The 17,403-nt window shown below is 40.7% G+C and overlaps 1 protein-coding gene across 11 annotated transcripts in view; it reads left to right on the top strand.

Annotated features, from left to right (window-relative positions):
* CFAP74 (cilia and flagella associated protein 74) overlaps positions 1 to 17,403 on the top strand; it is a 117,695-nt gene that overhangs the window by 55,223 nt on the left and 45,069 nt on the right. For all 11 annotated transcript variants that reach the window (XR_012155532.2, XR_012155530.2, XR_012155531.1 and 8 more), the window contains 7 exons: positions 918 to 984; positions 1,499 to 1,588; positions 6,607 to 6,780; positions 8,127 to 8,304; positions 13,527 to 13,639; positions 15,500 to 15,622; positions 16,531 to 16,652. Coding sequence is in view for 8 of the 11 variants with exons in the window: in XM_073316515.1 (XP_073172616.1) it covers positions 918 to 984; positions 1,499 to 1,588; positions 6,607 to 6,780; positions 8,127 to 8,304; positions 13,527 to 13,639; positions 15,500 to 15,622; positions 16,531 to 16,652 (867 nt within the window). In the remaining 3 variants the exon portion in view is untranslated. The remainder of the gene's footprint in view (positions 1 to 917; positions 985 to 1,498; positions 1,589 to 6,606; positions 6,781 to 8,126; positions 8,305 to 13,526; positions 13,640 to 15,499; positions 15,623 to 16,530; positions 16,653 to 17,403) is intronic.

Genomic DNA, 17,403 nt, shown 5'->3' with positions numbered 1-17,403 from the left:
TTAAAATGTGCCTTTAATAAGATTAGTTTTTCTTATGATTTAAGGTGTGTTTCTAACAGTGCCAAGATAGTCCAGCTTGCCTGGGAATTCCCCTTACTAATAATATCCAGTTATTTCATTTGCTTAGTTTCCATCTTCTCTGGCATGTTGCCAGAACAGACCCTCAGCTGTGACTCACTAGCAGTACTTAGAATGCAGCAGCTAGATTTCTTGTCTCATAAATCCTGTTTCAGTCACAATTGAAAAGAAGTTTAATGGTCTCACTGAAGTCCCTGGTGGACTTTTTGTTCACATCACAAAGACCGTAAAATATGGCACAATTTGAAATGACTGGCAACTTCTACTCAGAGGATAAGATATAAATGTTGCTGTCTGTACAATTTGCAACAGACAACACATACTGTAATGTTGTGTAGTCAGCTTGCAACTGCATGGTTCTTTTTAATTTATCTCTTTTTTTCCTTGCTCTGGAACTTGATTAGCAGAGGTATTACAGGTCAGGATGCTCAACAGACACATGTAGATATTAGGAGAAGCTGTGTCCTTGTAGCTAGAACAGGGGACTGCAGTCAAAAGACTTAGGTTCTATTCTTGACACTGCTACTGGTACTTTGTATGATCTTGGGCTAATCACTTCACCCCCAATGCCTCAGTTTCCCCATCTGTAAAATGGGTACAATAACACTCGTCTTTTTAAAGCACTTTGAGATTTTCCAGTGAAAAGCTCTATACAAGTACAAAGTGTGATTATTTATTATTTCTCAATGTTTGCACAGCCTTTCACTGGCCTGTCACTCTTTCTGACTTGTGTGTAATAAATTCACCCAAGTAAAAATATGTAATTTTCCTGTGAATTTTGGGAACTGGATTTTGATATATAAATCTAACTCAGTGTCATACATTTATGATCTGCACAGCTTTGATCCACCTGGCCAGATGTCTGCTGGAATGTCATGTGAAGTGGTGGTCACATTTAAACCAATGGTAAGTGCACTTTATGCAGCAATTATAATACAGATACGTTAGTTACAGGATGGTGTGAATAATAGTGTTATCCACCCACCTAATTTGATAATAGTATCATTTTAGTCCGATTTTGTTTATTGTTAGAAAGGAAACAAAGATAATTACAACCTTAAAAATAATATTCTAATTTAACTATCTTGCACACCACACACTGGCATTTTCTAGTGCAATATTTGTTTATAACTCCAAGTATTAAGTATATCTGTAGCATGTATTCTCAGGCTGAAAATTGCTCCAAACTGGAACATATTAGATGTTACCTCCTGAAATAAGTTAGATAATTACGAAAAAAAGATTGCAGTTACATAGAAACCTAGACACACTAAAATTATGTTACAGTATCGAACCTTAAGAATGTATTTATTTCTTCTTTACTGTAATTAGTTTATTTATTAACTTGTTCAGATGACTAAAGATTTAATGTTTAATCTGTTTAGATGCATCATTAATTTTTTTAAATTATTTTGTTTAGATAAATGAAGTTCTTGAAGGAAAAGTCACATTTTTGGCTCAGAATGGTTCCTTTTCCATTCCACTGAAATGTACAACCAAGAGATGTGTGGTAAGTCAACTTTTTTAACTTTAAATACTTTGGATGAGAGAGTCCAGTGTAAGAGCAAAATGAATATAAATATTAGTGAGAATACTTAGAAATGTATACACTTCACTTATTCCTCTCTGTCTAAAGTACTCTTTTGCCATAATGATTCATTCCTGAATAGATTCTTCTATGAAAGTGCAGCATTACTATTAGCATATTTCATAAAGATTTGTTTATAGTTTGTTTACTAACATGCTTACAAAGAACCTTACAATGTCCAACATTTGTGCCTAGTAGATGCATTGTTATATTTTGAGTTAAACAAGAAATGCTGTTTTTTTAAAGTCTCCGGCCCCAAACTCTACAGAGATTTATGCATGTGCTTATCTTTAAGCATGTGAGTACTCTACTCTAACTGGAGTCAGTGGGACTCTTACTACTACTATTTATTAATTATGTGCAATACAGAAGTGCCTAGGTCCCCTAGTCATGCACAAGGATCCCATGGGGCTAGGGGCTGTACAAACACAGAACAAACAGATGTTCTGCCTCCAAAGAGCTTACAAGGTACTCATGTGCTTATAGTTAAAATCTGTTAAAATTATAGTTAAGCCTTTATCATTTGGGTCCTCTAATTAACATGCAAAAAGGGTAGGTAAATGCGTGGTACATGTAGCCAACACCCATTACTTTTCCTTCTTGTTTTATTTTGAACATAACAATACAACATGTATTTCATATTTTACTGGATGTGAAAATAACTTATTGTATGAGAAGACGTGCTATCTTACACATTACAATCAAACGCTGAGGGTTTCACTGAGACCTTTAAAAAATCACTTTAACGTATACAGCTCACTATGAGCTGTGACCTTAACTTCCAGTGGAAACCAGTTGGGAGTTGTTTTAAAAATTGTGGCACAATATGACAGGAGAGGGGAAAAGATGTTCAAAGTCACAAACAGAAGTTGCGTACCTTACTTCCTTACGTTTCTTTGAAAATCCAGCCTATGTCTAGGAAATTGTTCATAAGCTTAGCTTTCCATTTAGACAAAAAAAATCATATAACATCTTTAGATCCCTCCATCTATTCATAATAAAACTTATAAACTATCTCTCCTTACGCAAAGTGTCAGCCTTTAGAAAAATTTTAAACCTGGTTTTAAATGAGGAACATATACCTATTATATTTAAGCTATGACACACCGTATTTTCACAGGAGGCACTAGTTTTTCTTAAGTGGGGGCATTTGATTTCTCATGGGCTACTTTGAAGAATGTACTTTGGCAGAGCAGCAGCTCTTTTGAAACTTCCTTATCAGATAAGTGAAGATATATCAGTCACAAGATTGCATCACAGACCAAAAAAGATGGGGATAAACAATGTGTGCCTACAGACTGACACTAAACAAATCTAGACACTGGATGGAAATGGGTATGCAGGATGATTTTTCCAATATAGCAGTCACTGAGGAATCGGTTGCAAATACAAAATTTGGAGTATTCCTAGTAGTCCTTTTAGCAGCCCAAACAGGTATAAAAAGGATTTAGACACAAGAGAAATATCCTGGAGTAGAACTGGGCAAATTATAGATTTTTCAGTTCATTGGCAATTCTAAAATAAATAAATAAATAAAATTAATTATTTTAAAGTTGTGTCAGATCAAACCAAAAAGGAAATTTTTCAAAAATTTTCCATGAATCAAAGAGTTGAAAAAAATTCATTTCAGCTTGAACAAAAGGTTTCATTTTGGTTGAACATTTTTTTAAAGTTTAATTTTAAAAATAAAATTAAAGGAAATTTCAAAATGAAAAATTATTTTGAACCAAAAAAAATGTAAACATTTCATTTTGAAAATATCAAAATGTAATGGTTTGATTTGAAGGGTTTTGGGGTTTTTTTCTTGACTTAAAATGTTAGGCAAAAACAATGTGAATCTGCAAAATGTTTCCACGTTTTCAAATCTGCATCTTTTGCTGAAAAAAGTTTCAGTCGAAAACATTTGTTTTGCTCTAGCTTGGAATTTTTAGTATTGTTGTTAAAATTCAGAAAAGTTTGAGTTTGGATTGTTTAAGTTCCTTTATTGTATTTCACATTGAGAGCTCAGCAGACAGCAAGTTTTACTCCGAGATAGTGGAACAAAGCAAAAATAATCAAATACATAGAAGAGGAAAAATAAGAAAATAGAAACTGTGAAAAGAAATGCAGTGTATTATTCAGGAAGTCCTCAATCTAGTAAACCACTTAACCATGTGCTTAAATTTAAGCACATGAGAAGTCATTTTGACTTCAGTAGGATTACTTGATACTGAAAGTGGAGCATGTACTAAGGGCATGGCTACACTGGAAACTTCAAAGCGCTGCCGCGGGAGCGCTCCTGCGGCAGCGCTTTGAAGCGCAAGTGTGGTTGTGCGCGAGTGCTGCGAGAGAGCTCTCCCAGCGCTCCTGGTAATCCACCTCCGTGAGGGGATTAGCTCAGAGTGCTGGGAGCATGGCTCCCAGCGCTCGAAGCCTGTCCACACTAGCGCTTTAAAGCACTCCGACGTGCTGCGCTCAGGGGGGTGATTTTTCGCCCTCCTGAACCAACATGTTAGAGCGCTATAAAATGTAAGTGTAGACAAGCCTGAAGGGCAGGGCTACACTTGCAGATGTAGAGCGCTTTGAGTTAAACCAGCCTTTGTAGAGCGCAGTAGGGAAGTGCTGTAGTCTGTCCACACTGACAGCCGCAAGCGCACTGGCATGACCACGTTAGCAGCTCTTGCAACGGCTACAGAGAGCAGTGCATTGTGGTAGCTATCTCAGCATGCAAGCGGCTGCAACGTGCTTTTCAAATGGGGGGGAGTGTGACAGGGAGTGTGTTGTGTGTATGTAGGGGGGGAGAGTGGGTTTTTGGGGGGCTGAGACCAGGTCAGCATGCTGTCTTGTAAGTTCAGACAGCAGCAGACTCCCCCTTCCCCCTCCCCAGCCTCTCTCTCTCTCTCTCTCTCTCTCTCTCTCATACACAGCATTCCACAGTAATGGTTTGCTTTGTCTTGGAGCAGATAAGCAGCCGGCTGTCAGAAACAGAGCTTTCAAAGGGCATATCCTCATTCCTGCAGTGATTCCAAAACAATGACAAGAGTGGCCACTTGACTTAAGGGGATTATGCGATGTTTCTGGAGGCTGATCAGACCGCAGTAATGTAACACCTCGTTCACACTGATGCCCGGGTGTTTCAGCCAAGGCGCACCAAGTGTTAATCTTCTCGCCGAGGTGGAGTACCTGGAGCACTCTAACCGCAGAGTCAGAGCGCTCTACATGCCTTGCCAGTGTGGAAGGGTAGTGGAGCTAGGACACCCAGGGCTGCTTTAAAGCGCTTTAACTCGCAAGTGTAGCCAAGCCCTAAGTCCATCATTTTTCTTCAACAAAAGGTGCTTCTTCTAATCATCCCTCTGTTCCCTACAAGTCAAGGTAAAAAAGTCAACCCTTGAAATGAGCAACTTTTTGTTGATTTCCCATAGCCATGAACACAGACACTGTCTTTATGAGTTGCTGGGGGTGCTCGACCCCTGCTCCATCCCAGGCCCCGCCCCCATTCCATCCCTTCTCCCAACCCCCCACCCCTGCCCCATTCCACCGCTCCCACAAGCGCACCCCACCCTTGCTCCTGCCCCTCTTGCCAGCACCTCCTGGGTGGGTGGGAGGCACTGGGAGAGAGGGGAGGAGCTGATAGTCAGGGCCACCGGAGGGTGGGAGGTGCTGGGGGGAAGGAGGAGCTGATTGGGGGGGCTGCCAGTGAGTGCTGAACACCCACTATTTTTTTCCATGGGTGCTCCAGCGCTGGAGCACCCATGAGTTGGTGCCTATGGCCATGAATACTGGTATTAAATATCACCGTAGTGCCTGATTCAGAACTTCACCCCTGACTTGGCAGCAAATTGCCAGTAAATAAATTGCCTAATAAATCAGCTGCTCTAATATCTATTTGCTACTAAATGTGAAATTTAGCAGCACAGCAAACCCATAAGAAAATATCTCAGTGATCATAAAGCCTTTGAGTTGTGTATATGGATTTGAAAGAGCAGATGGCCAGTTGTCTGCTATCATGGATTCAATGATTTTCCAGGCCATTACAGTTGTGTACATTCTCTATTTCACATAACTAGAGTCCTTGTCAACCAAAGTAATTTTCCTATGTCTTTGCTTCATTTAAAGTTGCCTCTTATAAAACGGATTTGTTTTCCATCCCTTTCAAAAGAAATAACACTTTCTATGGGAAAGGGTCCGTGGAAGCTTTAAAGAAAGATGCGGAAAGGGGAAAGATCTGAACTATAGCAACTTTAAAATTTTACGAATTGAAGTGTAAATTGTATAAAGAAACACTCTGTATGCTTTAAAAGTTTGTGGGAATTCAGCCCACTGTGGTCTGCTAGCAGATTGAAGGTTAACAAGTTTTACAAAAGAAAGACTCATTCTCTTCAGCCACGTGATGCTTGAAACTATTTCATATGCCTCTTCCATAAACTTAATTACAAGATCAATGAAAATTCCACCTCTACTAATGAGTCATTATAAGGTTAAAGCTGTTATAGACCTAACAAGCTAGAATGTGTCACAAATTGATTGCGAGTCAATACAATACATTGGACACTCTTCTTTTCCAGCAAGATAAGTCCAACTAATTGTGATATAAAAAGCACAACAGGGCCAAATTCTGCCCTGAAAACCAATGTATAAATACAGAATAACTCCCTGGATTTCATGGGAGTTACCACAGATTTATGCAATGATGTAACTAATCGCAGAATCTGGCCAACTGTTTCCAGCATCATTTAATGGAGTGAAAGGAAAGTTGTTCACTTTAATATGACTTTGTTGTTCAGATGGGTTGGCTTCTACACAAAAGACAGAAGAGTGCCCATAATTTGTGTCATTATTTGACATTGTCTTTGAAGAGGTAATAAGGACTTTCAAGTCTTATGCTGAAAATGGTAGATGTTCATTTAATTGACATTACTGACTATCTAGGACAGCAGTAATTATGGTTTTTCTCCTTACAGCTGGCACTAGATAAAGAGCTCATTGACTTTGGCACTCACGTGGTGGGGGAGACAATTTCACGGATGATCATCCTAACAAACCGTGGCGCTTTGGGAACGAGATTTAAACTTCAGACATCAGCGGCTGACAATGGCACATGCACAACAACAGCGAAATCTTCCCTTGAAAGAATGGTGGGTCCAAGGGCATTTCATCAGACTGATTTAGACACTCTAGCCAGTAGAGCTTGTTAGATTTGAAAAACAGTTATGCAACATTGACAAACGCAAGCATTCAAAAATAGAGTCTGAGCATCCCAAAATATCATGGAATCAGTTTAAAAATTATAAAAAAAAATTAAAATAATACATTTGGGGTTTTCTGAGCATTTCAGGTATACACAAGTCACATTTTCATTCTTTCCTCTGCAACCACAAAGTTAGACGCTTATTTTTTTTAAAAAAAAAGAAAGCTGGGATAATTAGTTGATTCCAGGGTGGCATTTCCAGTGAATCTTTTTTTTTTTTCCTCCAGTGCGGTTTTAAAAAAAATCATACCATCAATCTTATCATGCCCTGTAACTGCTGTCTTGATTAAAAAAAAAAAAAAAAAAGTTTACATTTTAACAATGTTGTTAAAGTCCCACAGTAAATCAATGGGACAATTTGAGGATATTTCATCTGATTTTTTTTAATCAGCCCTATCTTTAGCTTCTTCTTCTTATATATTAGAGTTTAATTGGCTCCAAGGTATTTCAAAACTAATCTCTTTTTTAAATTTGAAGAAAGTGATAGACCTGTTATAAGAGAGACTGTCAAACATAATGTACAATAAAACTGCTGAGCTGACTCTTCACCATGGTTTTCCACTCTAATTCTATAATATAAAAGTGTTATTCATATAAGAAAATTGACTATTTAGAAATGACACCTTCTGAATTCACAACTCCTTGTCTATATTCTCTTTCATATCCCCTTTCTTTGCTAACTAAAACAAAGTTTTATCACTCTTTATTCCAGTGCAAATCCAGAACACCTTAACAAGTAATATGGATTCTATACATTAGCAGCAGACTTGCCCAGTTTCAAATGCAGAGTCTTTATCACTGGTAACAAGCTATGCTTGACTCAGATCCAAGGCTGAATTTTCCGCTTTGGCAGTTAAAGAAAAGCACCTGTTTACTTGTATGTTTTCGGAAATTTGTTATGAAGTCCTTGAGAACCAATACACAATGTCAATTTTCCTGAGTCATTTTTCTGAACACAGTCGCTCAATGTTCTAGTGAACTGTGCTCACTATATCAGTTCTGTTTCTGAGCAGCAATAATTGCATCCTACCGCCAATAAACCTGTAGTATAAAGAAGTGTGCACTTTGTATGGAACGCACAGTGCATTTTCTCCACACACAATATATAATGTAGATAGATAATAAGGCTACTTCCTTTCGAAAAGTGGCAGATGGAATTGGAACTAGGTGCAATTAAGTTACATCTTGATATGTTTTATGTTTTAAAATCTTTTCTATAAATCATCTAATTAGGTTAGTCCTGCTTTAGATGGCATCACCTCTGAAGAGAGAGCCAGCAGCAGTCCTGTGGAATCATCTATATATGAAAACAAGGAACAAGTTTCTCCTGTCCATACTGAAGAAGTTACCCTACACATAAGCCTGCCTGAGAGCCAGAAGACTGAAAGCAGCCTGGGCAGCAGCCATATAGGTGAGACTATGGTTTTAGAAAATTGACCTTCTGCAATTTCTGAGGCTAAGCATTCTCCTAGCAGTTTCATTGGTTCACATAGGAGACTGGAGCTAAGATGCTTAGTAAACCTGCTCAATAAGTGAAACAAATAACCATTCCAGTAGTAATAGATGTTTTTGTTTGTATGCTGTCCCAACCTAAAGGCATCTGGGCACCACACAAAAGTGACTAAAAATAATGCACTGGCACTCTTGCATATACCAAAAGCAGTGGAGAATGTCCCCAACAACCTCACTCCTTATCAACTACTAACCTCAGGTAAAAACAAAATCCAACTGAGTTTTCCTGCAGAGACTACAAAATTGTTATCATTGTTCTTGTCTCATCAACTGAACACCCACCTTTCACAAGAGAACCACATGACAAGTTTATTTTTACAACCTATAATTTTAGGAACAAAATGACATACAGATGAAGCTCCTCAGACATTTTTCCTTTCATCTTTTAATCTTTATTTTGTGCTTTATAAGATTGGGGGGGGGGAGAGACTTACAGCCATTAATACAGATATTTAAGAAGCGAAGTGCTCCCAGTCATTCTGATCATTTTACCATTCTGATCAAAAGACACTGAAAATCATATAAAGATTTCTTTTTTTAATTAAAAAATGGATTTTGTGTTTTGAACCTAAAAGATTCAGTAACAGTTCTTTAGATTGTTTTGTTCCAATTATCATGCTCTCTCTACAACATACAATATCTGTATGCTGTCTTTTGGGTGAGATCTTAAACGTTAAGATCTTCTCTGTTCTCCATGCATATTAAAGATCCCATGACATATTGAGCATGATTTGCTAAGTTGGCCAAAATTACCCCTCTTACCCCAATTATGAAGTATGTGTAAGCCACACACCTCCCGGGTGTGGTGTTCTGTCTCATGTAGTGGCACTGAGACCACTTAGAGACACAGATGAATGAGTCTGCTCTACAGCCTTAACTAACAGCCATATGGCTTTTAGTTCATGCATTTAACTCCAGAGGTCCCAGGTTCAATCCCGCCAACGATGACCAGGGTCTGTTGGCATTACATGTGCAGTCACCGGCTGGTTACTGCCCCCACTCCAGACGTGGGTACTTTTCTTTGTGCAATATGAATATAGTTTGAGGCACTTTGGAATCTTTTAGGAGGGTAGATGCTATAATCAATCTAAAATAATCATTATTAAGGGAAGAAGGAGAATCTGGGGAACTACAGACCAGTCAGCCTCACCCCATTCCCTGGAAAAATCATGGAGCAGGTCCTCAAGGAATCCATTTTGAAGCACTTGGAGGGAGAATTCCCACAAACTTGGAGGGAGAAGAAGGTGATCAGGAACAGTCAACATGGATTCACCCAGGGCAAGTCATGCGTGACCAACCGCCAAGTGGAGCCAGAGTGAATGTGGAACCTGTTGTGGGGGGTGAATTTGGGCTGATCCTTTGTGCAGAGAATATTAGTGCCAGTAACTGAATATTGGATTGGGAGAATTGCAAAATAGTAAGAGTCAGATGTTCGGCTGGTATAAACTGGTGTCAAACGTCCGATGTTATCCCGATGAAGAATATTGGACTTCAGAAAAGCAGACTTTGACAACCTAGGGAACTGATGGGCAGGATCCCCTGGGAGAATAACATGAGGGAGAAAGGCGTCCAGGAGAGATGGCTGTATTTTAAAGAATCCTTATTGAGGTTACAGGGACAAACCATCCCAATGTGTCGAAAGAATAGTAAATATGGCAGGCGACCAGCTTGGCTTAACGGTGAAATCCTAGAGGATCTTAAACATAAAAAAGAAGCTTACAAGAAGTGGAAGGTTGGACATATGACCAGGGAAGAGTATAAAAATATTGCTCGGGTATGTAGGAATGAAATCAGGAGGGCCAAATCGCACCTGGAGCTGCAGCTAGCGAGAGATGTCAAGAGTAACAAGAAGGGTTTCTTCAGGTATGTGGGCAACAAGAAGAAAGCCAAGGAAAGTGTGGGCCCCTTAATGAATGAGGGAGGCAACCTAGTGACAGAGGATGTGGAAAAAGCTAATGTACTCAATGCTTTTTTTGCCTCTATCTTCACTAACAAGGTCAGCTCCCAGACTGCTGCGCTGGGCATCACAACATGGGGAATAGATGGCCAGCCCTCTGTGGAGAAAGAGGTGGTTAGGGACTATTTAGAAAAGCTGGACGTGCACAAGTCCATGGGGCCGGACAAGTTGCATCCGAGAGTGCTAAAGGAATTGGCGGCTGTGATTGCAGAGCCATTGGCCATTATCTTTGAAAACTCGTGGCGAACGGGGGAAGTCCCGGATGACTGGAAAAAGGCTAATGTAGTGCCAATTTTTAAAAAAGGGAAGAAGGAGGATCCTGGGAACTACAGGCCAGTCAGCCTCACCTCAGTCCCCGGAAAAATCATGGAGCAGGTCCTCAAGGAATCAATCCTGAAGCACTTACATGAGAGGAAAGTGATCAGGAACACTCAGCATGGATTCACCAAGGGAAGGTCATGCCTGACTAATCTAATCGCCTTCTATGATGAGATTACTGGTTCTGTGGATGAAGGGAAAGCAGTGGATGTATTGTTTCTTGACTTCAGCAAAGCTTTTGAGACGGTCTCCCACAGTATTCTTGTCAGCAAGTTAAGGAAGTATGGGCTGGATGAATGCACCATAAGGTGGGTAGAAAGTTGGCTAGATTGTCGGGCTCAATGGGTAGTGATCAATGGCTCCATGTCTAGTTGGCAGCCGGTGTCAAGTGGAGTGCCCCAGGGGTCGGTCCTGGGGCCGGTTTTGTTCAATATCTTCATAAATGATCTGGAGGATGGTGTGGATTGCACTCTCAGCACATTTGCGGATGATACTAAACTGGGAGGAGTGGTAGATACGCTGGAGGGCAGGGATAGGATACAGAGGGACCTAGACAAATTGGAGGTTTGGGTCAAAAGAAATCTGATGAGGTTCAATAATAAGTGCAGGGTCCTGCACTTAGGACGGAAGAACCCAATGCACAGCTACAGACTAGGGACCGAATGGCTAGGCAACAGTTCTGCGGAAAAGGACCTAGGGGTGACAGTGGATGAGAAGCTGGATATGAGTCAGCAGTGTGCCCTTGTTGCCAAGAAGGCCAATGGCATTTTGGGATGTATAAGTAGGGGCATAGCGAGCAGATCGAGGGACGTGATCGTCCCCCTCTATTCGACATTGGTGAGGCCTCATCTGGAGTACTGTGTCCAGTTTTGGGCCCCACACTACAAGAAGGATGTGGATAAATTGGAGAGAGTCCAGCGAAGGGCAACAAAAATGATTAGGGGTCTGGAACACATGACTTATAAGGAGAAGCTGAGGGAACTGGGATTGTTTAGCCTGCAGAAGAGAAGAATGAGGGGGGATTTGATAGCTGCTTTCAACTACCTGAGGTGGTTCCAGAGAGGATGGTTCTAGACTATTCTCAGTGATAGAAGAGGACAGGACTAGGAGTAATGGTCTCAAGTTGCAGTGGGGGAGGTTTAGGTTGGATATTAGGAAAAACTTTTTCACTAGGAGGGTGGTGAAACACTGGAATGCGTTACCTAGGGACGTGGTAGAATCTCCTTCCTTAGAAGTTTTTAAGGTCAGGCTTGACAAAGCCCTGGCTGGGATGATTTAATTGGGGATTGGTCCTGCTTTGAGCAGGAGGTTGGACTAGATGACCTCCTGAGGTCCCTTCCAACCCTGATATTCTATGATTCTATGATGTTCACATTCACGGATGACACTAAGCTTGGGTACGATGGAGGGTAGGGATAGGGTCCAGAGTGACCTAGACAAATTGGAGGATTGGGCCAAAAGAAATCTGATGAGGTTCAAGGAGGACAAGTGCAGAGTCCTGCACTTAGGACAGAAGAATCCCATGCACTGCTACAGGCTGGGGACCGACTGGCTAAGAGGCAGTTCAGAAGAGGCCCTGGGGATTACAGTGGATGAGAAGCTGGATATGAGTCAACAGTGTGCCCTTGTTGCCAAGAAGGCTAACTGCATATTGGGCTGCATTAGTAGAAACATTGCCAGCAGATCAAGGGAAGTGATTATTCCCCTCTATTTGGCACTGGTGAGGCCACATCTGGAATATTGTGTCCAGTTTTGGGCCCCCCCACTACAGAAAGGATGTGGACAAATTGGAGAGAGTTCAGCGGAGGGCAACGGAAATGATTAGGGGGCTGGAGAACATGACTTACAAGGAGAGGCTGAGGGAATTGGGCTTATTTAGTCTGCAGAAGAGAAGAGTGAGGGGGGATTTGATAGCAGCCTTCAACTGCCTAAAGGAGGGTTCCAAAGAGGACGGAGCTAGGCTGTTCTCAGTGGTGGCAGATGACAGAACAAGAAGCAGTGGTCTCAAGTTGCAGTGGGGGTGGTCTAGGTTGAATATTAGGAAAATCTATTTCACTAGGAGGGTGGTGAAGCACTGGAATGGTTGCCTAGGGAGGTGGTGGAATTTCCATCCTTAGAGGTTTTTAAGGCCCGGCTTAACAAAGCCCTGGCTGTGATGAGTTAGTTGGGGTTGGTCCTGTTTTGAGCAGGGGGGACTGAATGACCTCCTGAGGTCTCTTCCAACTCTAATCTTCTATGATTCTATGTTTATATCTGTGCTGAGTATGAATCAGCTAATGGTCCAAAATGCAGCAGCACATCATGCTTGCAACACAGGTTTTACTGAAAACATCACGCTGATATTCTGCTCTCTGCACTCCCTATTGGATCCCCGCTGGATACAGAGTCCAATTCAAGCTCTGTGATTTGGGGCCCTTCATGGGATTGGACCCAGCTCCCTCTGGGATGAACCTGGCCACCTATCACAGCTACATTCCACTAGACCAATGAAACTCACCCAGTAGCGGGAGGCTCATAAGCGGGGAAGATAGAGCTATCACCTGACTAGAGCAAACTGTCGACTATGAACTCACTCTCAAACAAGATAAGTTAAGAACAACAACAGGTCTTGCTGCATTCTGAACATTTACAGTACGTCTTTAACCATTAAATTGTACCCTCTTCTCTCCTGATCATTCATATGAACAAAGAGAAATCATTTTCTAGATTCCCCCATAAATCCCCTCCTCAAAAACCTGACAGAAGATATGGGCCTTGTATTATTCCCCAGAACTCAAGGGACATGAGTTCTGATGCTTTTAACACAGAGTTAGTTACTCAGGCCAAACATCCGGTTTGTCTTTTAGAACAATTTAGTCAAGATGCATTAATCACCGAGGCAGATCTCGAGGCAGAAAATGCACAAAGCCCAGCAGAACCGCCACATGAAGAAGAACTCATTGAAATTACATTGGGCAAGGTAATGTTTTTACTGAGATATGTACGGACATTCAGCTAGTCCAATTCTTGAGCAAGGAACTGACCATGAACCAAATCCTGCATTCTTTACTCAAGCAAAACTTGCGTTGGTTTCAGTGTGAGCACTGATAAACCCATAAGGTTTCACTGTATCACATCACACTTAGTGTGGTTTTATTTTAGGCATTTTATATGTACAGCAGAACCTCAGAGTTATGAACTGACCAGTCAACCAGACCCCTCATTTGGAACCAGAGATGGGGGGGAAAGCAAATACTGTAAAGTGCAGTCCTGTGTTAAACTACTAAAAAATAAAGGGAAAGTTATAAAAAAGATTTGACAAAGGAAGGAAACTTTTTCTGTGCTTGAATCATTTAAATTAAGATGATTAAAAGCAGCATTTTTCTTCTGCATAGTCGTTTCAGAGCTGTATTAAGTCAATGTTCAGTTGTAAACCTTTGAAAGAACAACCATAAGATTTTGTTCAGAGTTACGAACACTTCAGAGTCATGAGCAACACCATTCCCGAGGTGTTCGTACCTGAGGTTTTACTGTATTTGGACTCCGTAGTTTGACCTACTTTACACTGCCTTTTTCTGCCTAAAATGTACCATATCCAGCTGTCAGGAAAGAGTCTACACCTATTTTATACTTTGCACCATTTCAATTTTGGGATCAGCTACTCTGTGTCTTCTATGCCTTTAAAAAATGTACAATGTTTTATGTAAAATTAAACCAAACATATTGTAGTCAGACTGGGGAATTTTCATTGAATTTCATCCCCTTTCATAGATTCATCATTATTTCATGGAATTTGCAAACATTCCCACAACTGTATGGGATGTGAAGTCTCATGCTTTCACTGAAATCAGGCCACAGTTTGCTGCTTTTATTTTTATTATTATTAATTATATTGTAGCAGCACTCAAAATGCTCTCGGCCTTGCACAGACTTAGCAAGACACAGTGCTTGGCTTAAAGAGCTTGCAATCTAGAAAGATTTGGCGGGGGTGCGGAAATTTACCCAGAGAGAGAGAAAGGAGATTATATATATATATATATATAAAAATAATATGGCCAGAGACAAGGTTTCAGATGAGAATGAATATGATGGCAGGAGGCTACCTAGGCTCCTCTCAACTGTGGATGCAGCCTATGTGAGATTGGGGGAAAGACAGTTGCCTCTGAATCCACTCAGAGAGAGGCTGGAAATCCCTGACTTATCCCTCACTCTCACTCTCAGCAGTAAGTGGTGTTGGCTGCTTTGGAGCAGGATTTCCACATGTCCTGGGCTTTACAAAACCCACCGTAGGTTGCAAGCTTCAGTTGGCTTCTGCTGCTCCCCTTGTGAAGGGGAGTAGGAGAGGCTGTTGAACCTGCTGTTGTTGAATTCAGTGGGAGGAAGAACAGGCCCGTGAGTGGTAGCACAAAAAAGCATTGCTTCATGTATCACTTACATGCCAGCCCAGATAGTGTGTATTCTATCCTCCTTCCATCAGAGGAGAGAACACATAACTCAGATGTCACACTTAGAGTCCATGGCTGAACACCCTTTGGAAATTGAAGGAACTCTGTGACTCAGATTAGGTGCTCAGTTTTTTGAAGGATCAAGCTCTTTAAGGTACTGTTGATACATTTTCTACTATGTCCAGCATAGTGCATTCAGTCTGACAATGGGATGAGCTATGTAACTATATAGATCAATATAACATATTTATATTGATATATCAGTATGTACAAAGTAATACAGTACAGGCTCAGATGCTACCAGGATAAGCACAGTGTACGGTCCTATATAGAACAGAATAATACAGCCAGATTTTAAATGAAAGTTAGTAACACTTTTTTTGCATCATGTTTAGGTTACAGAAGGTGAAATTGGACCCTTCAGCTCAATCGAACTTCAGATTATTTTTACTCCCTGTGTCCCTGGGGATGTACGTGCAGAGTTTGAGATTACATTTGACAACCCAAACTGCAAACCAGTGAGTGTTTCTAAGTGCCAGGGTCTGGTCCAACACACTGAAGAAAAGCAATTTTGACATCCTTCTATGTGTAACAAGAACTACAAGGGGTTGGGAGGTGGGGTTGAAGCTGCGGGAGAGGTTAGAGAAAAATAAGTTTATAGTCATCCTGAGAAAGGAGAGTGAAACCACACATAGAATGCATGATAACTGGGACAGGTGACAACTCTAATTACCACTACAACGTATTTTAATGCTACACTTTTATTTCAGGCCACACACTGCCTGGGTGTTCATCTTAGCAGTTTGGCAGAAAATCTACACTTAGTAGCAGGCTGTCTGCCCCAAACCTGGCACTGCCCCAAACCTGGCACTCCCCCAAATCCACAAAGAAGCAGCTCCACAAAAAGAGCTGCAGAGGAGTAGTCCAGACCCTCATGACTTTGTGGATACACTTCTTAGGAAGGAAGGAGTATTCCCTCTAGGACTGGGCTGAGTCCTTTGGTGGGGGGTCACTGTGGGAGCAGCTTGCACTGTGCTGACAATGATATAACTGTTTATCCCACAAACAGACTGCAGTCTCCAGGGTTATTAAACTTGTAGTGCTAAATTAAAAAAAAATCCTGTATTTTACGTAAAAATCTAAAATATTAGCCAGTATGACACTCATGTATGCCTTCTATCATGTGTGGACAAAAACTACTATAGTTTGTGTTTTATACTGGTAAGTGAAAGCTGCAACATTTTAATTTATAAAGGATATTTTCTTCATTGTGTTTACTTAAAATGTCTTTAATATTAATAATAGGATATATGATTCTGCTGTTTATCAGCACAAACCTAATTTTCCTTTATCCTGAATTGTTAGAAATTTTCAATGGCTTCTGGAAAGTAGTAACCATTATTAATTTGTATATTCAAATATATAGCTACACTTTTGTGTCATTGGAGTCTCTGTTGATGTGCCTGTTTGGGTGCCCAATCCAAATGTCGATCTAAAGATCTGTATGTACGACCGGCTCTATCAGGACTGTATCATTATTCAAAGCAGGTAAGCTATCCCATAATATATTCATGACTGGTTAATTAAAATAACTAAATAGTGAGATCATAACGAGTGACTTGTCTGAGAAGGGGAAAAAAATCAAAAGCATCAAACTAATAGGTAGTGAACTACACTAATATAGTGACCAGTAGTATTTGAATAATTTTTGTTTTAATAAAACCTCAGAACACCTAATCAGGCCTTCAAAATTTTCATCCTACCTTGAGTAGACTGAAAGTCTTTTTTTCCATTACCATCCATTGGCTTTTCAATCGTCTCCATTCAGGAAGGCAAATAACCACAACCATAAATACCACAAAATGGTTCCCCTATTGGCTATGTCGGCAGAGAAGCCAAGCACTCAGCAGGCATGAAGACTGAATTACCCCGTCATTTGAGGATTGAAGAACATTGGTTGGTCAGTGGGGGAAACTCGCACTGCTGCTGCATGTGTTGTACCTGGATGGAAGACTTCAGTCTCTAAGGCAGACACCCAGCATCTTTTGCCAGCATTAAATTCACACAATATATTTTAGGGAGGGAAGGATGTTAAGCTTATTATTTCATTATACATAAGTACATTTAGTCCGCCTGGGATAGCGTACGAAGTGCCTTGTATTTTTCATTGTTATTCTTCCCCTGGCTTTCCCCTGTAGTTACAATCAATGTCAGAACTAGAAGCCAGCCTCAGGCCAATCTGCCTCATAAGATCTATAGGGCAACCACCATGGAGGTCAAGCATACCTTTAAACAGATA

Source organism: Lepidochelys kempii, chromosome 18 (assembly GCF_965140285.1).
Source record: "Lepidochelys kempii isolate rLepKem1 chromosome 18, rLepKem1.hap1, whole genome shotgun sequence".
NCBI classification, from domain to species: domain Eukaryota; kingdom Metazoa; phylum Chordata; order Testudines; family Cheloniidae; genus Lepidochelys; species Lepidochelys kempii.
Note: the sequence above shows the minus strand (reverse complement) of the source record. Positions and strands in the feature narration are given on the sequence as shown.